The 23,970-nt window shown below is 43.5% G+C and overlaps 1 protein-coding gene across 1 annotated transcript in view; it reads right to left on the bottom strand.

Annotated features, from left to right (window-relative positions):
* SLC23A1 (solute carrier family 23 member 1) overlaps nucleotides 1-23,970 on the bottom strand; it is a 684,016-nt gene that overhangs the window by 472,938 nt on the left and 187,108 nt on the right. Inside the window, exon 5 of the mRNA XM_089660642.1 lies at nucleotides 19,337-19,518. Within this exon, the coding sequence (XP_089516768.1) occupies nucleotides 19,337-19,518 (182 nt within the window). The remainder of the gene's footprint in view (nucleotides 1-19,336; nucleotides 19,519-23,970) is intronic.

Genomic DNA, 23,970 nt, shown 5'->3' with positions numbered 1-23,970 from the left:
TGAAGGTTTGCATCAGTGTGTGTGTGTGTGTGTGTGTGTGTGTGGGGGGGTGTAAGCACCTTACTTAGGTCACCTGTTCAAACCAGCCTTTCTCAGCCAGGGTGCCCAGGCACCCTGGGGTGCCTTGAGGATTCTTCAGGGGTGCCTTGGCAAAATGTCTAAAAGTTGCCCAAAACTTGTATACAAGCCAGGGGGTGGAAGAAGCCTGACTTTTAGTTACACAAAGCCACAGGTTTTCATTGTGCGCCATTACAATCTTCTAGCTACCGGTGTCCTGACAACCAACTACATCATCAGTTGATAAAGAGGATGGCATTTGCCCTGACAGAAACACTGTAATACTAGTCAGGACCAGTGTGCAAATATGTATTTGATTTGGAAGAATAAATCACCTCTAGCTTTGGGGGTCCTACATGTGTGGATGTTGCTGCGTTATATACAACTATTAGAATTTTTTTAACATTTTAGAATGGGGTGCCTCAGGACTGCCCATAATTTTAGAGGGTGCCTTGAAATTGTCCATAATTTTAAAAGGGTGCCTTGACGGAAAAAAGGTTGAGAAACACTGGTTTAAACTACTAAACTGCAAACCTGAACATTCACATAAATTCCATGCAGCAGCAGATGCAAACCCTATTCTATTTTTGAGAAAGCAAAATTAAATAAAGGAGAGTTAATTTAAAAAAAAAACCCTGGTGAGGGAAAGAACAAAAAAAACAGACTTTTTTTTATTTTGTTTAAATATTTATCTGCCATAACAGATCAGATTAAACAGTTCATAGATAGAAAAATTTACATATTGCCCAACAACATGAAAGAATTAAAGTGTAAAGTCCATACATTAAGCGATAATGCATATCCCATTACCTGTCTCTCGGTGTTCCCAGCGCTGGCATCTTTAGTGTGTGCATCAGGCTGTGAGAGCTGGCGGCTTCACAGCTGGGTGTCCACTGCGCATTCTCGAGTAGCACTGCACTTTCTGAATGGCCCCATAGTCTTCTAGGACCTGTCACATGTCCCAGAAGATTACGGGGAGGAAGGTGGGGAGGACAACTTCCACTTCCAATCGCCTAGGCGATCGCAGCAGAAGTAGGAGTGGGTACCTGTCAATTTTGGGTACCCACTCCCCCCCTGCTCCCCAAAGGTGCCAATCTTTCGGGAGTAGGGGACCAGTCTTTAAAGCGAAACTTCCCCTTTTGGGTGGAGCTCCACTTTAAGCACTTTCAAAACCATCCCGGTTTTACCCACTTCCTGCTCAGACTATTTTTCATATTTCAGTGCTGTCACATGTTGAATGAAAATGAGTCATGCAACACTGTAACCAAATTAATTTTATATCATTTATTAAGGTTTCATTCACACCTATGAGCTGGGTGTGTTTGTGAATGTATTCCCAACTCATGGCAGCCAAAAAAATCATAGTTCCCTATGAATGCAGTTTACACCAACATGTTGCTTTGCCTAGCCCTGAAAAAAGTGCAGCATGAGCTGTTCACCACCCTGCAACAAGTCAGCGCAATGCAACATGTTCAAATGTACGCAAATGCACAGAAATGGGTAAGGCAAAAAAAAACAAGCAAATGCAATGCAGGGTAAAACGAATGCCAACATATTACAACACTTAACAAAAACCACAACACAACACTCATGTGTTGTGATATGAATGAACCCTTAGATAGAGCTTTCTTTTGGTAATATTTAATCACCACTTTTTCTAAATTACTTATTATTATTTTGTTATATAAAAGGTAAAAAGACCAAACATAAAAAAAACACTTTTCTTACTTTCTGTTATAAGACTTTGCAAATAAATAATCTTTCTTCATAAAATTAGACCAAAATGTGTCCTGCTATGTTTCTTTGGTACAGAAAAAACCCCCAAAAAAATCAAATAGGTGTATCTACAGTTAGATCTACAGGAAGAAATAGCTTTCCTTAGCCACTTCAAGACAGGAGACTTTCACACCTTCCTGCCCAGGCCATTTTTCAGATTTCAGCACTATCATTGAATGACATTTATTCAGTCATGCAACACTGTACCCAAAGAAAGCTTTCTTTTGTTGTTTTTTAATCACCACTGTTTTTCTATTTGTTTGCTATATAAGTGAAAAAACACCTAACATTTTGAAAAAAAAAAACCTGTTTCTGTTATAACATTTTTCAAATAATTTTTTTCTTCATAAATATAGGCAAAATTGTATCCTACTACTTCTCTTTTGTAAAAATATTCCAAATCCAATATGTTATTTGGGTACGGCGTGGCATGACCGCACAATTACCAGTTAAAGTAGCATAGTGCTAAACAGCAAAAAATGGCCTGACCATGAAAAGGGTAAAACTTTCCAGAGCCCAGGTGGCTAAGCATATTCAGGTATGTCACAGGGGAGATACAAAATTTACAAAAGTAATTTATTTAAATAGCTGTTTTGGGCTCCATTTATACAGTCATGGCCGAAATTGTTGGCACCCTTGATATTTTTCCTGAAAATCAAGTATTTCACACAAAAAAGGTATTGCATTAACACATGTTTTGCTATACACATGTTTATTCCCTTTGTATGTATTGGAACAAATATAAAACAGAGGCAGAAAAGCAAATATGACATAATGTCACACAAAACCCCAAAAATGGGCTGGACAAAAGTATTGGCACCCTTAACTTAATATTTGGTTGCACACCCTTTGGAAAACATAACTGAAATCAGTCGCTTCCTATAACCATCAATAAGCTTCTGACACCTCTCACCCGGAATTTTGGACCACTCTTCCTTTGCAAACAGCTCCAGGTCTCTCTTATTGGAAGGACACCTTTTCCCAACAGCAATTTTAAGATCTCTCCACAGGTGTTCAATGGGATTTAGATCTGGGCTCATTGCTGGCCACTTCAGAACTCTCCAGCGCTTCTTTGCCATCCATTTCTGAGTGCTTTTTGACGTATGTTTGGGGTCATTGTCCTGCTGGAAGACCCAGGATCTTGGACGCAAACCCAGCTTTCTGACACTGGGCCCTACAGTGCGACCCAAAATCCTTTGGTAATCCTCAGATTTCATGATGCCTTGCACACAGTCAAGGCACCCAGTGCCAGAGGCAGCAAAACAACCCCAAAACATCATTGAACCTCCACCATATTTTACCGTAGGTACTGTGTTTTGTTCTTTGTAGGCCTCATTCCGTTTTCGGTAAACAGTAGAATGATGTGCTTTACCGAAAAGCTCTATCTTGGTCTCATCTGTCCACAAGACGTTTTCCCAGAAGGCTTTTGGCTTACTCAAGTACATTTTGGCAAACTGTAGTCTTGCTTTTTTATGTCTCTGTGTCAGCAGTGGGGTCCTCCTGGGTCTCCTGCCATAGCGTTTCATTTCATTTAAATGTCGACGGATAGTTCGCGCTGACACTGATGCTCCCTGAGCCTGCAGGACAGCTTGAATGTCTTTGGAACATGTTTGGGGCTGCTTATCCACCATCCGGACTATTCTGCGTTGCAATCTTTCATCAATTTTCCTCATCCGTCCACGACCAGGGAGATTAGCTACAGTGCCATGGGTTGCAAACTTCTTGATAATGTTGCGCACTGTGGACAAAGGCAAATCTAGTTCTCTGGAGATGGACTTGTAACCTTGAGATTGTTGATATTTTGCCACAATTTTGGTTCTCAGGTCCTCAGACAGTTCTCGTCTCCTCTTTCTGTTGTCCATGCTTAGTGTGGCACAGACAGACACACAATGCAAAGGTTAAGTGAACATCTCTCCTTTTTATCTGCTTTCAGGTGTGATTTCTATATTGCCCACACCTGTTACTTGCCCCAGGTGAGTTTACAGGAGCATCACATGCTTGTAACATTCTTATTTATCCGCAGTTGTGAAAGGGTGCCAATACTTTTGTCCAGCCCATTTTTGGAGGTTTGTGTGACATTATGTCGAATTTGCTTTCTTTCCTCCCTTTTTTTGTTTTGTCCCAATACACACAAAGGGAATAAACATGTGTATAGCAAAACATGTGTTAATGCAATACGTTTCGTGAGAAATACATGATTTCCTGGAGAAATATCAAGGGTGCCAACAATTTCGGCCATGACTGTACTTGTTTGACTTGTCACCCAACTTTGGACACAAAGTCACATGACAAGTTGCAGCCCATGTAATTCAATGGAAGCCATTCAAATCTATGTGACTTAAAGTTGCAGTGACTTTAAAAGGTTCCTGTACTACTTTGACGTCACTTTCACACAACTTGAGTGCCATAGACTGCAATCTAAACTCTTAAAAGTCACATAAAAGTCGCATCTTATCAACGTGACAGTTGTGCAAGAGTCAAAGCCAAAGTCAACACTCAAAGTCACATCCAAGTCACACCCATCCAAAGTTGCATCAATGTCGCAATGTAATCGCATGGCTTTGGGGTCACACAAGTTTTAATGGAGCCTTAAAGTCTTGTAGAGGAGATAAAAGAAAAGAGGTTTTACATACTGACCCCCTTTACAGTTGCATTATAGAAATTAAGCAGCAGCCTTCCTGTAATACATAGTTTCTGTGTAAGATGAAGGGTCTTGAAATGTGTAATCACAATTGTAACACAATGTCATTGTCTTTTGGTGAGTAAATGGCCCTGGTTAAGCCCTCTTTTTAGTCCTTACAGGGTTAGGAATTGTCTATGGGTGTGTTCCAGGCAGACGACTATGTGAGTGTTTTGAGAAAATAAACTAATGGCATGAGAAACAGACATTGACCTTGACCAAGAACTTTTCTTTTTTTTCAAAGAAACTTTATTGGGTTTTCAAGTATACATAACATCAGCCGGTGATATCGTCCAAAGGTACAGTTGTGTTCAAAATAATAGCAGTCAGACATTACTAACCTGATCAATCACTGTTTTTGGTAGAAATGATATTTCTACATGGCAAATAATTTATTAGCAGGTGCAGTAGAGTAATAGAAATCCAACAGAACCAACAGTCATGACATGCATGCTGCTGATTCTGTGTAATTGAATCACTAATTGAAAGGGGCATGTTCAAAATAATAGCAGTGTGGAGTTCTATTAGTTAGGTCATTCATTCTTTGAAAAACAGGTGGCAACTAATTGCCCTTATTTAACTGCTTCAGCCCCAGCCACTGCATAAAAACGGTTGCAGGGCTGGGCAAAACCACGTTTTAATACCTGTCCCGCGGGTGTCAGCAGCGGGTCTCAGCCGCCGGATCACGGCCGGTCATTACCGTACGTTTCCCCGTGATTAGCGGTGATCACTGACAGAGAGCAAGGCTGCATTGTTTACACACAGCCCTGCTATCTGTCAGTTGCCTGTCAGCTCCTGACAAGCTGAAAAGGGAGAGAAGAGTTTCTCTCTCCCGATCAGCCTGCCCCCGTCCAGCACACACCCCGCCCCCTAGTAAAACACTCCCCTCACACAGTTAACCCTAAAAAATGTTAACCCCTTCCTCCCCAGTGCCATTAGTACAGTGTCAGTGGGTTTTCTTTTCACTGATCACTGTATTGGTGTCACTGGGGACGTCAGTGACCCCAAGTCAGTTCCCCCCCGTGTCAAAATGTCCGCCGCAGTCCTGCCATATGTCGCTGATCGCCGCCATAAGTCGCTGATCGCGGCCATAAGTCGCTGATCGCCGCCATATGTCGCTGATCGCCGCCATTATTAGTATAAAAAAAAATTAAATTTGTAAACGCTATAACTTTCATGTAAACCAATTAATTTACACATATTGGGATTTTTTTGGATGAAATTTGTGACAAAATTTAATTTTTTAATTTTTTTTACTGGACATGTTTTATAGCAAAAAGTCCAAAATATTGTTTTTTTTCTCAAAATTGTCAGCCTTTTTTTTATAGTGCAAAAAATTAAAAACACATAGGCGATCAAATACCACCGAAAGAAAGCTCAATTTGTGGGAAAAAAGGATGTAAATTTAATTCGGGTGCAGTGTTGCATGACTGCGCAATTGTCAGTTAAAATAACGCAGCGCCGTAACACAAACCTCTTCTGTAACTGCTTCCTGAGCACCCTATAGCAGAAATACTGCTACAGGGCGGCATGGGTACCCAAAATCACATATATATATATTGTGACAGTGTGGCAATCTGTCACCCAGGATTCTCAACAAGGCAAGTTGAGGGGCTCCAGGGTAAGTGTTTGAAACGGAGGAAAGTGGCTTTTCACGTTCCTCCTTTGTTTGTAAGGTCCATTTTGGGAGCTGGAGCCTGGAGATTTCGAAGCGATTTGGGAGGGATGAAATCTCCAATCCTGGGACCAGGTGTTGGAATAGGCAAGGAGACTGATTGCACAGGTGTGTGCAGGCCTTTAGATAGAGTCAGGACCAGAGTTCCGTGCTCCACCCCGGCAGATAGGAGTCAAGAGGGCTCCACCCCGGCAGATAGGCGTCAGGAGGGCTCCACCAAGGAGAGGTGGAAGCCAAAAGCAGCAAGGGGCTGCTAGAGACTAGCTGTGTGCTAGAGCCATAATTCTTGAAGAAGTCTGCAGAAGACAGACATCAAGCTGAGTATAAGCCAGGGGGCTGAATCGTTGTTTTGTTTGATGGTGGATACCCCTGCGTGGGAAGCTTTATGTTATGGGACATTTGTTTAAATAAAATTGGGCAAAAAGGCCCTTAAAGAAGTGAGTCGCTGTGTGCTTTAAATGAAAAGCTCTACCACTTTGAAGCGAGTTCCCACATATGGTGGCGGATGCAGTGGGCAGAATTGGAGATCCCGGCGATTGAAGTAAGTTCATCAGTTATATGAACTGTTTGGTGCATAAGTCTGCACTGTGTGTGCAGGTGAGGAGAACCTGCTAGAGAAAAGGACCTTGCCTTAAAGAGACAGTGTTCCATGGTGTTGCTGAACTGTGTAACACACTGCTGTGTGTATGACTGCAAAAGATGGGGCGGTCAAAACAGAAAAAGGAGGCAATATTTGCTGAAATGAGAGATAGAGCCCTGTGGCTAGGGGATTATATACCGCATGCCCCAGCCAAGCCGGGAAATTTAGATGTGGGTGAATCTGCTGTGGACTGGTGCAAGCGGCACCTGGCAGCATTGAACCAACCTAAAGAGGAAAGCAAGCCAACCTTCAGTGCAAGGAGAGAGCTGCAGGATGTCCGTACCTGGGAGAGGGTGTTGTTGCCCCTGGCAACGCTGCTGCAGTTAAAGCAGTAGCTGTTGTGAAAAATGTGAATGTGTCACGGCTTAAAAGAGGGTCCAGCAGAGAGAAGCCTATGCTATGTGCAAGGAGAGGGGCTGACCAGAGGCCAGGACCAAGAGTGAAGGCCCATAGCAACACAGAGGAGGCCAGTCGGGCTGTCTGTGTACAGGGGGCTATGTCATACAAGGATCATGGCAAGTGGTATCAAGAGGAGCCAATACAGCATGTTGGAAAGAGCCAGCAAAGTTCTGCTTGGAGAGTGCAATCTCCCATGGCGACCAGAGAAAAAATATTGCTTGGAAGGAGGAGCTGCATTGGAGATGTGGCTCAGTATCCCAATAAAGTGAAGTGTAGAAATATACCCTGCGTGGAATGTGGTCAGTGGGGGCATGGGATCTTTTACTGTCCCAGACTCTGGAATACCGCTGATACTGCGCAAATGTCTACAACTGCAAGCCCAAATTCTTGTTTTAAAATGTCGGCAGCCACCTCTGGCAACAGGGAGGAAGTTTCTGTTGGGCCTGCAGGGGGTGCCAGAGAGTCCATGGAGCCTATGAGGGCGTCTGTTACTTCACCTTGGGGCAAGGGAAAAGTTGCCAAGGAAAGTGCAGTTGAGGATGCGTTTATGAGATGACGCACTCAAATGAAGATGGTGACACCTACTACTGTGGTGGGTAAAACTGTGTGTGATAAAACCATGGCTGGGACGGACTGGTGTAGGAGTTGAGAAGGACTGGTTATAAGACTGTCCATTCTGATGTAGGAGTGACCCCAGTTAGTTGGGCCACTGAATGTGCTTTTGAAAGTGACTTTTCCCTGTGCAGTGCCTTGTACAGTGGGGAGTTAGGGGTTAAAGTAAAACCTGTGCCTGGTTCTCAAAAAGAAAGTGATGTCACTAATGTGTGCCAGTCACAGGTTGGTAGTAGGCTAGTACAGCCCACAAGAGCTACAAATGCTGATGTTGTTGATGATGTGAAATGTTCTGCTGTTAGGAAAACCCTAAGCTCTTGCAGTGCAAAATCTGTAATTAAAGATGGGTCATTTCTCATAGCAACTGGTGGTAAGACAGCACAGGTGTCCTTGGATATCTCCAGGGCTCTCTGTGTATTGGAGCCAGAGGTTGCCTTGGACAACTGCGATGTCACTCTGGTGGAGCAGAGTGGAACTGCACCTTGTCATAGGAGTGTGTTGGTGCAGGCTAACAATACTGAAAGTGTTCAGGTGAACAGCGGGTTAATGCAGCCTGGGAAAAATGCAAGTGTGTGGGTAATTCAGGAAGCACCACCAGAGCAAAGTGGTGGATGTGAGGTATTGCAACCTGCTGGTGGAAAACAGGTGTTACCCAAGTCAGACGTGATCCAGAGTGATTTGTGCAATGGATCTGCAACTAAACTCGTCTATTTTTATGTGTCTCTTTGGGCGGATAGATCGGTGCTGAGGAGCACTGGTGAATTGAGCACATATACAATGGATTGGGATAGTTGGGGTAAAAGGCTAATCTCGTTGATAGATGAGGTTTTTATGCAAAAAAATAAGGTGGACACTGTTTCTGCTGTGCCAGCAGGAGGATCTAAAGAACAGCCTATAGATAAGGGCGTGCATACAGCAGAGACTTTGTCTGTGACCCATAAAAGTGATGTTGGCATGGAGTGTCAAAATGATGTTGTCACTCGGAATGATCAGGGGCAGCTTGTGGATGCTGAGTCTGAGACTTTGAGAGTGAGCCCAGCACATGGCAGCGCTCTGGTGGAGCACCAGGCTGTGGTTATCTCCAGCTTGGAGGAGGTCCCTTTAAAAATTTCAACTTCTCAAGTCTCAGCAGGTGAGTCTCTCAGCGTTCCCAGTGTCCTAAATATGGTCAGGAAGGTCTTAGGTTTAGAGTCAAGTGGTTGGGTTGTAACCAAAGTATTAAAGGAGATGCTTGAACTTTGGAATGTACAACCAATGTATTCTGGGTTGTCTCCTCCACAGTCGGATGGTCTGGTACTGCGGAGTACCACTAGGTGGAGCACCGAATGGCTGGCTGTACAGATCAAATGGGAACAAGAAAGTAGTTTATTTCGGAATTTGTTGATGGTGTTAAAAATTGTATCAGGGTATGCCGCTGGACTACCTGTCAATGTATTTGAGAGAAGTTTTGGAGAAATGAAAAATGAGTCAAAGGTTTCACCTCCTAACAGCCAGGTGGGAAGCATTTCTGCTGCTATGGTCCAGGATGATGGCTGGTCAGTTGTCAGTGAAGGGCGTGTTGACTGCACCAGTGGACAAACCACATGAGATGGAAGGGCCATGCATGGACCAGAGAACAGTAGAGATCCTGACCAGGGCTCAAACGTATGTGCATAAAGAAATCCGGGTCACTGGGCCAAAAAGAGGTTTAGGTAGCAGGTCTGATGAGACATCTGACATACAGGGACAAACGGTATCTGAAAACTGGCAAAATGGATCAGAAGAGAGCTCATCTGTACAGGATTTGTATACAGATCCAAGTGGTGTAGAAAAAGTTAAAATGGTGGGACAGCCGCCTGCAGATTGCATGACGCCAGGTGAAGTGGCATTTTGTGAGGTTCACGTGGGTGATGGCTGCCCTATGGTGTGTGTGCCCTCTGCAGACACTGTCCTAACAAATGCTGGAAAAGATATTGAAAGGTGTAATATTGACTGGAATATAACGGTTCATGGTAAACTGAATGCTGTGGTAATGAGTCATGCAGGTTTGATAGCTACAGGTACAAGAAATCAGGGGGATGGTCCTGGTACAAATACAGTAGAAATAGTTCCCCTACAGCCTTGGGACGGTAATACTGAGAAAGGTAATAGGAAACCTGAGCACCTGAAGCAAAGGGGCAGAAAGGTTGATAGAAAGGCCAGGGGGACCCCGTTACGATCTCAGGAGAGAAAGTGTTTATGGAAATGCACCCGGAAAAAGAATAGGGAAGGTCTGAGTAGAGCCCATAGCAGAGTGACAATGGGGCTTGGGGAGAGACACCAAAGGAGTCATTGGGTAGATTTCTCCCTTTAGGAAAGGTATGGTCAGACCAGATTGGACCCCTGTAAATGAGAGCTGGCACAGAGGTGCCAGAAGATATAAGTTGGGTGTTCTGCTCCCTACGGGGTCAAAACAAAGGGGGGGGGGGATATGTGACAGTGTGGCAATCTGTCACTCAGGATTCTCAACAAGGCAGGTTGAGGGGCTCCAGGGTAAGTGTTTGATATGGAGGAAAGTGGATTTTCACGTTCCTCCTTTGTTTGTAAGGTCCATTTTGGGAGCTGGAGCCTGGAGATTTTGAAGCGATTTGGGAGGGATGAAATCTCCAATCCTGGGACCAGGTGTTGAAATAGGCCAGGAGACTGATTGCAGAGGTGTGTGCAGGCCTTTAGATAGAGTCAGGACCAGAGTTCTGGGCTCCACCCTGGCAGACAGGAGTCAAGAGGGCTCCACCCCGGCAGTCAGGAGGGCTCCACCCCGGCAGACAGGAGTCAGGAGGGCTCCACCAAGGAGAGGTGGAAGCCAAAAGCAGCAAGGGGCTGCTAGAGACTAGCTGTGTGCTAGTGGCCAGCTGTGTGCAAGAGCCATAATTCTTGAAGTCTGCAGGAGACAGACATCAAGCTCAGTATAAGCCAGGAGGCTGAATCGTTGTTTTGTTTGATGGTGGATACCCCTGCGTGGGAAGCTTTATGTTATGGGACATTTGTTTCAATAAAATTGGGCAAAAAGGCCCTTAAAGAAGTGAGTCGCTGTGTGCTTTAAATGAAAAGCTCTACCACTTTGAAGCGAGTTCCCACAATATATACGTGATTCGCGCTCCCGTGGTTTTCACACCCCTCCCAGATAGCGTCAGTTTGCCCATCAGTACACCAGTCATCACATTTAACCCCTTGATTGCCAGGAGCACGCTCATGTACAATAAGCCTCCATTGCTAGTATAGTGTCTGAACGGGTCAATATCTTTGATCAGGTCAGCACTATACCAGAGTTCACATTAGTATAGCGTCCCCAAAAACGCAGCTTTAGCGGGATCAGCCCCAGCACCTGCCAGCACCTGCCAGCACCTGCGTTAAGCCCCTACGCTTACCCCCCCCTTCTCCCCCAGCAAATGCAGTGTCAGTAGGTCACTGTCACTTGATACATTGCACACAAAACCGCAGTGTTCGCAGAATCAGGCCTGATCTCTGTTAGCACTTGCCGGTAAATTTTGATGACTCTCATATGCAGCAGAGTGCCAGTACTAGTGCTGCTCTACCTTTTGGTGAACTGGCGAGTACCAGCGGTCTAGTACATCCTGGTCTTTCACATAGCTCCTGATTTTTGGAGCTGTTTTTCACAGAATATCTGTATGCGTTGATTGTGGATCAAAGCAGTTTATATAAAGCACGGTAAGTATTTTGCAGATCTCATTTGTTGCCACAAGTTTTTGGAAAATGAAGAAAAAAAACAAAAACATATTTTTTCTATTTTTTTTATATTTCAAAAAATTGTGAGAAAAAAATGAGATCTGCAAAATACTCACCATGCCTCTTTTTAAATTCCTTGGGGTGTCTACTTTCCAGAAAGGGGTCATTTGGGGGGGTTTGGTGCTATCCTGGCATGTCAGGGCCTTCGAAACTGTGATAGGTAGTGAGCAAGTGTAATGAGGAAGTTACGCACCTTCAGGCTTTCAAAGTGGTCATTGGATTTCTGGCTCCTGTATGTGGCTAGGCTCCCAAAAAGTCTCACACGTGGTATCTCCATACTCGGTAGAAGTAGCAGAATGTATTTTGGGGTGTAATTCCACATATACACATGGCTTGTGCGAGAAATAAATCATTTAAATGACAACTTCATGTAAAAAAAAAAAAAAAAAGGTTTTTGTCATTTTCCAGAAACTTGTAGAAAAAAAATAAATCTTCCATGGACTCAATATGCCTCTCAGCAGATAGCTTAGGGTGTATAATTTCTGAAAAGGGGTCATTTTAGGGTGTTTGTACTACCTTGGTATTTTAGCACCTCAAGAAATGTGATGGGCAGTCAGAAAGTAAATAAAAATAATCACAAATAAATAAATGTCTGTGCAAAAATATATATATATATTTGTGGGTGGGGCGAAATGCGTTGACGCACTTCCGGTCTGCCGTCATCTTGGCCTACGTCACTTCCGGTATTTGGAACGCACGCCGACTTTTGCGGTTCAAGCGGCCATTTTAGAGGTGGAAAGCTGGTCATCCTCTACAGTGATTCTTAAAGCGTGAGATCCCTATATTTACAATTTGGAAACTTGTTCTTTTGAAGCCTTTGAGGCTATTAAACAAGGCCTGTTATTTTATTGAAACATGTGAGTGTCCTTATTCTATCGATTTTATATGGTATTGAGTGGCAGTATTACACTATGTAGCCTTTCTTTCCTTGCACATTATTGAGGATTCCATGGAGAAGTAGAGTGGAGTCGATTGCTGTATCTAAGCAGGGTGAAGAAGGTGATTTGAGTTCCTCTTGAGGGGCTATAGGATCCCTTATATCCTATGAGGCTTATTACTCACCTCCATCTGGTGAGTGCGGTCAATATTATTTTTCACGTGGTGATTAGGTGGAAGCACATTTTGAAACATTGTCTTGAAAATCCTTTTGGGAAAATAAGGACTTATGTTTGAAATATATTATATTTATTTATATATAATATATATTTTTGCAGGGACATTTATTTATTTGTGATTATTTTTATTTATTTAATTTTTGCGCTGTTTTTTGTGTTATTCATTATTGGTGGTTTTCACTGGTGCACAGCTGCATAATTGTATACTTTCTTTGATTGGCGCTGGGATTTTTTAGTTAGTCAGAAAGTAAAAGCTATGTAAATTCCATTATCTATACCATAGTTTGTAGACGCTATAACTTTCACAAAAAGCTATCAATATACACTTATTGGGATTTTTTAAACCAAAAACATGTAGCAGAATACATTTTGGCCTAAATTTATGACGAAATTTTAGTTTTTTTTAGATATTTTTTTATGACCAAATTGAGAAAATATTGTTTTTTTCAAAAAAAAAATTTTTCTTCAAAACTTTTCTGGTTATAGCGCCAAAAATAAAAAGTGCACAGGTGATCAAATACTACCAAAAGAATGCTCTATTTGTGTTAAAAAAAGGACATAAATTTCATTTATGTACCGTATTGCATGACCGTGCAATTGTTCATTAAACTAGCGCAGCGCTGTATAGCAAAAAAATGTAGTAAATTGCAGTATCTATACCATAGTTTGTAGACTCTAGAACTTTCACACAAAGCAATCAATATACCAAAACCAAAACCACAGGTGCCAGAGGTTGGTTGACTCCATGCAACACAGATGTACAGCAGTTCTCAGAAACAGTAGTTATACAACTAAATATTAATTAAGTGATTCAAAGGAAAGCAAAATCTTCAAACATTTTTCAGTTTATATAGTGAATATTTGAGTTTGTAAAGAAGAATACAAACACTGCTATTTTGTTTGAACAGTCTAATATTCACTTTTCTTCAATTTTGTTTAGAGGAACAACACAAATTTGATATATTTTTCTTCATGTTTTGATTTGGAATAGAATGTGTAGTGTTACCAATGCATTTGTGTGTATGGAAATAAAAGCTATTAGAAGGATTTTGAGCTTTATTCACTTTTTTCAACACACTGCTATTATTTTGAACACAACTGTATATCAAGGCAACACAGCATTGTTATCAACTAATCCGACAGGTTGACCAAAGCAGGTAAAAATAAAACTCTTAAATAGAAATTCTGATAACATCAGGACCCCTGAGAAGTTCCGAGGAAATCGTGATAATAATAATAGCAATTGCGACTATGAAGAATATCTGAACAATAGCTATAAAGATTGTAGAGAAAGAAAAGGGGGGCTGCTTTGTGGGTCAGTAAAGTGTGTAAGAAACATGTAAAGGTATGCTATAGCATAACCAGAGGTATAAAGATAGCGACATATCGCATTATGTTGAATGAAAGCCAGGGTAGTGAAGGTAAGGTGACTGTCATGTATACGGAATAAATAAAAAAGTAAGGAAGCAAGTAAAGAAAGGAAGAAAAAAAAAACAAAATAAAAGAAGGAATGGAGAAGTTAAGGGGGACTATAAGGAAGAAAGAAGATAATTGAAGGGGAAGCTTGGATGAAGTGAGGTAGGGAGAAAAAGAAGGTGGAAAATAAAGAAGGAACTGACTGGGTAAGTCCTTCCCAAGAAGTCACTGGTCAAGTTCAGTATTGGGCAGATTGATGGAATAAGGTGTTGTGAGGTGGTAGGTTGTAACATGACATAGCGTGTGGTGTTGTGAGTCCTCACTGATTATAGGTGGGAGAGAGACTTGAGGAAGAATTTGAAAAGACATTTGAAATACGAAGAGGACAAAAAAAAGATAAATAGATGAAGGTTTGGATGGCCAGGAGTGATGGGAGAGCGGCAACTGATTTAGCAAACAAATCTAATGCAATACAACCATGCAGTCATTGAGCGATAATGAGGCAATACAATATATCTTAGAATTCTAGATCATGGTTCCAGACTGATTCATCACAGGACAGCCTTGAAGAAATAGCTGTTGCTCTTGGATCGAAAAAGGACTTTTGGATATAGAGTCTCCATTTTCGAGTGGGGTGCTGCTCTCTATGTTGGTGAGACAAGGTTAATAAATTGAGCCGGTCTAGACAAAGGAGGGCGTTGATCTGATTTAACATCCAAAATGGAAGGGGACAGTTGGAGACCCACTTTTTCAATATAGCTCTTCTCACGACCATTAGACAGGAGAACAGCCATGGTTTGGTAGCGCAGAGTGTGGCGAGCTGAGTAGGATGAGATCCCATAAAAAACAATTCCAAATTGCCAAAGAGAAGAGGTAGAGGGTCCTTTGGTAGTTGAAGAGAAGTGATGAAGGCTATGAAGCTGCGTAGTTGTGTCCAGAAAGTAAATATTGGTTGGCACGGCCAAAATCTGTGTTTTAGTGAAGGTTTGTAGTACCTAAATAACGGGCAGGTAGAGGCAGACGGAGTCCCACATAAGTATAGACAAGGCATGTAAGCATGGTGCATCAGTCTGAATTGCTGCTCCCGCCAGAACGCGTTGGAGTTAAACGCGCACGTATTATTGAAACCAGTGAGGATTTGATCCACTGAGAATGTGTTATCAAAGTCTCTGATCCAGGGGGAACTGGGAGAGGAAGATTCTAGGGGTTGTACATAATGCAGGTTTAGCGGGCCATAAATATTGGATATCTTATATTTTCGATTCCTGACTAAAATGTCTATAAATTATGTACGGAAGCGACTAGATTTAGTCGGTGCTATCGAGTTCACAAAATTACGTACGTGTAAAACATACAGAAAGTGGTGAGAGGGTAGGTTGAAGGAAGTTATGAACTGAGGAAGAGGAGAACCAGAAGTAATATCATACAGTTGGCTTACTAGTTTGAAATCCCGATCAAACCATATGTCATATTGCTGCGTGTTGTTGAGTAACAGAGAAGGAAGAATTATGATGTATAGGAAGGAAACGAGAAACCCATGGGGATATGCCTAATTTACGTCTAATCTCTCTCCACGTGATAAGAGTATCCCGTAAAAGTGGATTGTGTTTCAGGTAGGGTGGGATTAAGTTAGCGTTCGAATGTCGGAGGGCTGTGAGATCTAAAGGGTGTACCATGGCAGATCCTAATTGAAAATTGGAGGAATTGGTCAGCCAGTCTATGCACACACATAAAATACATGAAAGATTATAGATTCTAATATTTGGAAGACTGATCCCCCCCGCACACCTAGGCAGAAATAGCTTATGTAATGTGATGCGTGAATGTCATCCTTTCCACAAGAAACTAGAGATCGCCTTGTTTAGTCTGATTACGTCCATGTGTTTAAGTAATAGAGGGATGGTTTGAAGAGGGTATAGCAATTTCGGGAAGCTCACCATCTTGAAGAGAGGAGCCCGTCCCAAGTGTGACAGGGCAGCTCTTCCCATACCTCCAGTTCACCTATAATGTTTTAAATTGTTGGTAAATAGTTTAACGAGTAGAGAGATGAGGCAATTTTCCCAATTTTGATTCCTAGATATGTAATGTGGCGTGAGGTTATTTTGAAAAGAGAATTATGGGCCCACGGAGGAGTACGTGCGTGAAATAACGGGAGGACTTCGCTTTTCTTGAAGTTAATACCTGAACAGTACCGGAAGGCCAAGAAAGTAGCGTGAATATAAGGCAGATCATGGGTTGGATTAGATGTGAATAATAATATGTCATCGGCAAACAGTGCTAGAAGCAAATCATGTTGTGCAATTTGAACTCCATGTAGGTGTGAATGAAACAGTAGGAAGCGGGCTAAGGGTTCTAAGGCCAAATTGAAAAGCAAGGGGGATAAAGGGCATCCCTGTCTTGTACCTTTTATGAAGTTTTATAGGGGGAGATATACAACCTGCTGCAATCACCTGTGCCATCGGAGCTGAGTACATAGCCTGGATTAAATGAGTAAAAGGGCCCGAGAAGCCAAATCTATGTAGAACCATCTGAAGCCATTGAAAGCTGACATTATCAAAGGCCTTTTCAGCGTCAAGAGAGATGATCGCTAGATCTTGAAGAGGGTTAATTTTTGCTTGGTTTAATACTGCTAGCGCTTTGCGAATCTTTGAGGTGGCCGAGCGCCCTTGGATAAAGCCTGCTTGTGCAGGATGGATAATGGAAGGCAAAATGGTGGCTAAATGGTTTGCAATAATTTTTGAGGGAATTTTGGCATCCAGATTCAAGAGGGATATTGGCCTATATGAGCTTGGGTCAGAAAGGTCTTTGTCTTTTTTCGCTATTACTTTTATATGGGCTTGGAAAGCAGACGGAAGATACTCCCCTCTTTCCTGGATTGAGCAGTAGACTGTCTGTAAAATCGGAGAAAGGGTTTTGTCCATAAGTTTGTAAAATTCAGTGGTGTATCCATCAGTGCCAGGAGCTTTGCCATTTGCTAGAGATTTCATAGCTAGATGAATATCGGATTGCGAAATAGGAGCATTAAGAGATTGAAGTGCTATGGGATCTATTTGAGGAAGATTGACACCGTCCAGAAAAGAGGTGGCTTGTGATTGGTCAATGGGATCGGAGCCATATAGTTTAGCATAGAAACTTTCCAATATAGATATGATTTCCTCTGGGGAGTTCTTTAGCGTGCCCTGAGAGTCTTTAAGGGAGGTAAATTGGGTAGGAGTAAATGGCTTACGACACAGGCGAGCCAACAATTTATCGGGCTTATTACCGAATTTATGATAGTGTAAATCAAGATGGGATTGATGTATGGATTCTTGGGCTGCCGCCCATGTTTCGAATTGATGTTTGGCATCTAGCCAAGCCTTCCTGTGTTCATGTTTGTTAGAGTCTGCTAAATTTTTCGGAGTCAATCGGAGCCGGTTACTAGCGTCAGTATATTTGAAAGTAAACTTTTTCTACAGGCAGATGTAAAAGCAATAATCTTACCGCATAGGGCTGCCTTCCCCATTTCCCAAAATAGCTTAGGGTTAGATAGATGGTCTGCATTAGTGTCGTGGAAGTCCGCCCACGTATCTTGGAGTTGTCGTGACAACTCCTGGTTGTTTGCTAAGAAAGACGGAAAGCGCCACGTTTTGTGGTGTTGTGTATTGTTGAGATAATTAAGGGATATGGAGATAGGAGAATGGTCTGAAATAGCAATGTCGTGTATGTCAGACGATGTGATATATTGTGCTGCAGTGGCATTGCAGAAAAAAGAATCTATTCTAGAGAGTGAGGTGACTTCCTTCCCATCAGGATGAGCTAAGCGCCAGATATCAGTGAGTTGCATTGCTTCTGCAAAATTGCAAAGTAGTGTGTGTGTTGGCTGGGACCCAAAATCATCCAAGTTTTCCAGAATGGTTTGGTGTGTACGATTCGTTTGAAGTGCACCTGCATGTAGCGATTGAACGTCATCTTTTAAATCTGACAGGCATTGTTCCACCTCGGATAAACATTTAGAGTGATCACCCAAATTTTTTCTGAGCTCATCAATTACTGTGGCTACTGTGTTATCCACTGCTTGTGTGATTGTCGGCAGTAAAATGGGGGCGACTGCCTGTGCAATCTTTTCATAAAATTCTGTGGGACTACAGGTGCCAAGAGTAGTGGTCAGAGCTGGTAGAATTGTCAGTGTGAGCAGGGTGGATGGGCATACCTGTTCCAGCGTTCTTGCCAGCATCTGTGCCTGTGTCCATGCTGCAGCATGTATCGGTGGCCATCTTGGCTGCAGGAGGGGGAGAGCCGCATCCCTCTCCCCTCGTGGCTGGATCTGAGCCAGGCAGCGCCAGCAAAAGGTATATCTCCATGTCGTAGGGAGAGAGGACAAAGTGCTGGGCCGGGGGGGGAGGGGGGGGCTCCTGTATCAGGTTGCAGGAGTTCCCGATGCAGATTGCGGGCTTTGTAAGCCGAGGATCCCACGACTTCACAGCATCAGCGCCGGAACCGGAAGTACCAGAACTTTTTTAAAGCCTTCGTACAGCTGAGAATAATAAAGGATCATTTTGCTTCTGGATCTTGTTTTATTTCAAAAGTACATTTTTTCCTTTTTTTTTTCTTGGACATCTTCATTAACTTGTTCTCTCTGACCCAATTAGGTTTTCAAAGTGCAGTTTTCCTTAAAAGTTAAAATCACTACCACCTCTATAGGTAATAGTAGGGCTTCTACAGAATTCTATAAAATGATCGGAATGCAGTATGCAAATAAAAGTTTTTTTCCATAGATTAATCACTCTGTGGCAGATGGAAAACGGCATCCCATTGCCTTTTGAAACATATTTTCAAATAGAAATGGTTCATCCAAGTTGTCAAGAGCACCATTATGTCTGTTAACTGGGAAGGGTTTTCAGAAAAAAAAAAAAAAACATTCTGAGAGACACATTAAGGTGCTCGGTGACAGCATTCAGGACATCACCATTCAAAAACCATTTTCTTTTTGAACTGCGTCATCCAAATCTACAAGGAAACCCCCAGTAATATTGAGATTTTATTGTAGAACAAAATCTATTATGCCTCAAGAAAGATAAAACAGATGTTCTCAATTCCCAGGACAGCATTCTCTAGGGCTTTAGAGGTTAAACGGTTCTTCCATCTACCTCAACTCTAGTGTATAACAGTATTTAAATTACACAATAAAAAAAGCATGTAACATATATTGATCCAACACTTACAGAACCGATATGCCCCAGTGAGTCCCAGCTCTTTGTCCTGCAGCTTCAAACACTGAAAGTCCAATCAGGGAGATTGTTGGCGCAACAGTGAGAGGTCCAACATAGTTGAGCAGTGCCCCAGGTAAACCAACAGAGCCGATAATTACTTCAAACAAACTTGATACTATAATTGCTCCTTGTATCTGTAAATTAAAAGAACTGAATATTATACAGATTGCACCAAAAGTTCAAAGATGTAGCAGGAAATTGAAATTTGCACGGCAGACTCCCCTTTGCACTAAAGGATAAGTATACAGGTGAAACACGAAAAATTTGAATATCGTGCAAAAGTTCATTTATTTCAGTAATGCAACTTAAAAGGTGAAACTAATATATGAGAGAGACTCATTACATGCAAAGCAAGATAGCTCAAGCCGTGATTTGTTATAATTGTGATGATTATGGCTTACAGCTCATGAAAACCCCAAATCCACAATCTCAGAAAATTAGAATATTGTGAAAAGGTGCAATATTCTAGGCTCAAAGTGTCCCACTCTAATCAGCTAATTAAGCCATAACACCTGCAAAGGGTTCCTGAGCCTTTAAATGGTTTCTCAGTCTGGTTCAGTAGGAATCACAATTAGAGATGAGCGAATCGAACATGGCGAAGTGGAATTCGTTTCGAATATTGGGAAATATTCGATTCGCGCCGAATCCGAAAATTAGCAGACTTCGGATGCGCGAATCGAAATTTTCCAAAAATGGCGGCGACATGTGTGGCGACGGAGCGGGGATCTCTGGGAAGGCGCACAGACAAGGCGCGCTGACCCATAATGCATTCATTCATGACATGTGATTGCATTAGCCAATCAGCAGCCAGCCAGCACTGTGTAATGGTCGAGATATAAATTGCGGCCATCTTAGAATTCTCCATTAGCCTCCGGTCATTCAAGAGAGACAGACCTCTCTGTATTAGGGACAGAGTTAGGGCCAAAGAGACCTTAGGGCAACAGAATCGTTACTCAGGGACACAGAATTGTTACTCAGGGACACAGAACTGTTACTCAGGGACACAGAATTGTTACTCAGGGGCAGACACAGAATTGTTACTGAGGGACACAGAATTGTTACTGAGGGACACAGAATTGTTACTGAGGGACACAGAATTGTTACTCAGGGACACAGAACTGTTACTCAGGGACACAGAATTGTTACTCAGGGACACAGAACTTTTACTCAGGGACACAGAATTGTTACTCAGGGACAGACACAGAATTGTTACTGAGGGACACAGAATTGTTACTGAGGGACACAGAATTGTTACTGAGGGACACAGAATTGTTACTCAGGGACAGACACAGAATTGTTACTGAGGGACACAGAATTGTTACTGAGGGACACAGAATTTTTACTCAGGGACACAGAATTGTTACTCAGGGACACAGAACTGTTACTCAGGGACACAGAATTGTTACTCAGGGACAGACACAGAATTGTTACTGAGGGACACAGAATTGTTACTGAGGGACACAGAATTGTTACTCAGGGACACAGAACTGTTACTCAGGGACACAGAATTGTTACTCAGGGGCACATAACTGTTACTCAGGGACACAGAATTGTTACTCAGGGACAAAGAACTGTTACTCAGGGACACAGAATTGTTACTCAGGGACAGACACAGAATTGTTACTCAGGGACACAGAATTTTTACTCAGGGACAGACACAGAATTGTTACTGAGGGACACAGAATTGTTACTGAGGGACACAGAATTGTTACTGAGGGACACAGAATTGTTACTCAGGGACAGACACAGAATTGTTACTGAGGGACACAGAATTGTTACTGAGGGACACAGAATTGTTACTGAGGGACACAGAATTGTTACTCAGGGACACAGAACTGTTACTGAGGGACACAGAATTGTTACTCAGGGACACAGAACTGTTACTCAGGGACACAGAATTGTTACTCAGGGACAGACACAGAATTGTTACTGAGGGACACAGAATTGTTACTGAGGGACACAGAATTGTTACTCAGGGACAGACACAGAATTGTTACTGAGGGACACAGAATTGTTACTGAGGGACACAGAATTGTTACTGAGGGACACAGAATTGTTACTCAGGGACACAGAACTGTTACTCAGGGACACAGAATTGTTACTCAGGGACACAGAACTGTTACTCAGGGACACAGAACTGTTACTCAGGGACACAGAATTGTTACTCAGGGACAGACACAGAATTGTTACTGAGGGACACAGAATTGTTACTCAGGGACACAGAATTGTTACTGAGGGACACAGAATTGTTACTCAGGGACAGACACAGAATTGTTACTGAGGGACACAGAATTGTTACTGAGGGACACAGAATTGTTACTCAGGGACACAGAACTGTTACTCAGGGACACAGAATTGTTACTCAGGGACACAGAACTGTTACTCAGGGACACAGAATTGTTACTCAGGGACAGACACTTAATTGTTACTGAGGGACACAGAATTGTTACTGAGGGACACAGAATTGTTACTCAGGGACAGACACAGAATTGTTACTGAGGGACACAGAATTGTTACTCAGGGACAGACACAGAATTGTTACTCAGGGACAGACACAGAATTGTTACTGAGGGACACAGAATTGTTACTGAGGGACACAGAATTGTTACTCAGGGACAGACACAGAATTGTTACTGAGGGACACAGAATTGTTACTGAGGGACACAGAATTGTTACTGAGGGACACAGAATTGTTACTCAGGGACACAGAATTGTTACTCAGGGACACAGAACTGTTACTCAGGGACACAGAATTGTTACTCAGGGACACAGAACTGTCACTCAGGGACACAGAATTGTTACTCAGGGACAGACACAGAATTGTTACTGAGGGACACAGAATTGTTACTGAGGGACACAGAACTGTTACTGAGGGACACAGAATTGTTACTCAGGGACAGACACAGAATTGTTACTGAGGGACACAGAATTGTTACTGAGGGACACAGAATTGTTACTGAGGGACACAGAATTGTTACTCAGGGACACAGAATTGTTACTCAGGGACACAGAACTGTTACTCAGGGACACAGAATTGTTACTCAGGGACACAGAACTGTTACTCAGGGACACAGAATCGTTACTCAGGGACACAGAATCGTTGAATTAAAGAGTATGTCAGACAACACGCAGAGGAGTGTCAGAGGAGGCCATGTTTTAGGAGTGAGCAGACGTGGCAGCAGAGGAAGGGTTCGAGGCAGCACTAGTCGCAGCCAGAGGCCAGTGCTCCCGGTGTCATCCAGCGGTCGTGTCTCCACCGACAACCCTGCCGTCATCGATTGGTTGGCTCGGTCGTCTTCCTCTTCCCAGGTCACCTCTGACACCTACAGCCAACGGTCGGTGGGTATGTCAGACACAACCGTTAGTTGGCATGGCCCGGGAGCAAGCCCACTGAAATCACGTGTCCTCTACCTGCCCCTGTCCTTTGGTGTTCCCTCACCAAGCGAAGTATCGCATGCTGTGGGCTCAGCCCCACTGTACAGTGAGGAAGAGCTAACAGAGGGCGGTCAGGAACGGGGGGAGACATCCACCTCTTCAGCAGCCAGGCGAAGAAGTACTGGCGAGGAGAGTGGCTCGGTAGCCGGTCTAGAGACAGGTCTGTCTCCTGACCCACACGCAGCCGAGGGGGCTAGTAGTGAGGCGGAGACCCTAATTGATGATGATGAGGCTGATCGCACTTGGCAGCCTCGTCGTCATCAGGCTATTTCTTCCGCATCATCAGGAGAAGAGAGTGCCAGCTTGGCAGCGAGCAAAACAGTCGGTGGGTTGCCCAGGAGGCAGCAGGGTCGCAGCAGTGTCAGTGGAGGCAAACGGAGTAGAGCACTAGCTCCACTGCAGCCTACCACCACGGCCAGTAGTGGTGCCGGTGTGCACGGAGGAAGACGCAGTCAGCCAGTGAGGAGTAGCGGGGGCAAAGTTTCCTACTCGGCGGTGTGGCAATTTTTCGTCAAGCCGCCCGAGGAAGTAAACGTAGCCGTATGTTGACTATGTGGCCAGAAAGTCAAGCGTGGCCAGGGGGCCCATGTTGGGACTACAGCGTTGCGGCAGCATATGCAGCGTCGCCATTCGGTGGCCTGGGAAAACCGTGATAAAGATACGACGGTTCTGCCTGCCCCAGCCCCCGCTCCATCACCCGCTCCGTTACTTGCTCCGTCACCCGACGTCAATCGTCCTCTATCAGCCAGTCAAGGCTCCAACACCTCTGCTGAGGGGAGTTGTCGCTCGTTGGCATCTTCCGCTCGTTCAGATGCTCCTTCTCCTGCTACTCCTCTTCACGGATTCCATCAGCAGTCTTTCTTGGAATCCGTTTCCAAGAGACAACAGTTTGCGAGCACGCACCCGACGGTGCAGAAGCTGAACGTCCTCCTGTCCAAGTTGCTGGTGCTGCAGTCCCTCCCTTTCCAAGTGGTGGACTCAGCACCTTTCCGAGAAATGATGGCTTGTGCCGAGCCGCGGTGGAGAGTGCCAAGCCGGCATTTCTTCGCCAAAAAGGCAGTGCCAGCCCTGCATTCACATGTAGAAGAGATGGTGGGCCAGTCTTTGAGCATGTCAGTCTCTGCCAAAGTGCACGGCAGCGCCGACGTGTG

The sequence above is a fragment of the Staurois parvus genome, unplaced genomic scaffold (assembly GCF_062004578.1).
Source record: "Staurois parvus isolate SC_StPar_1 unplaced genomic scaffold, SC_StPar_1.0 ptg001256l, whole genome shotgun sequence".
In the NCBI taxonomy this organism is placed as follows: domain Eukaryota; kingdom Metazoa; phylum Chordata; class Amphibia; order Anura; family Ranidae; genus Staurois; species Staurois parvus.
This window is presented reverse-complemented; position numbering and strand designations above follow the sequence as displayed.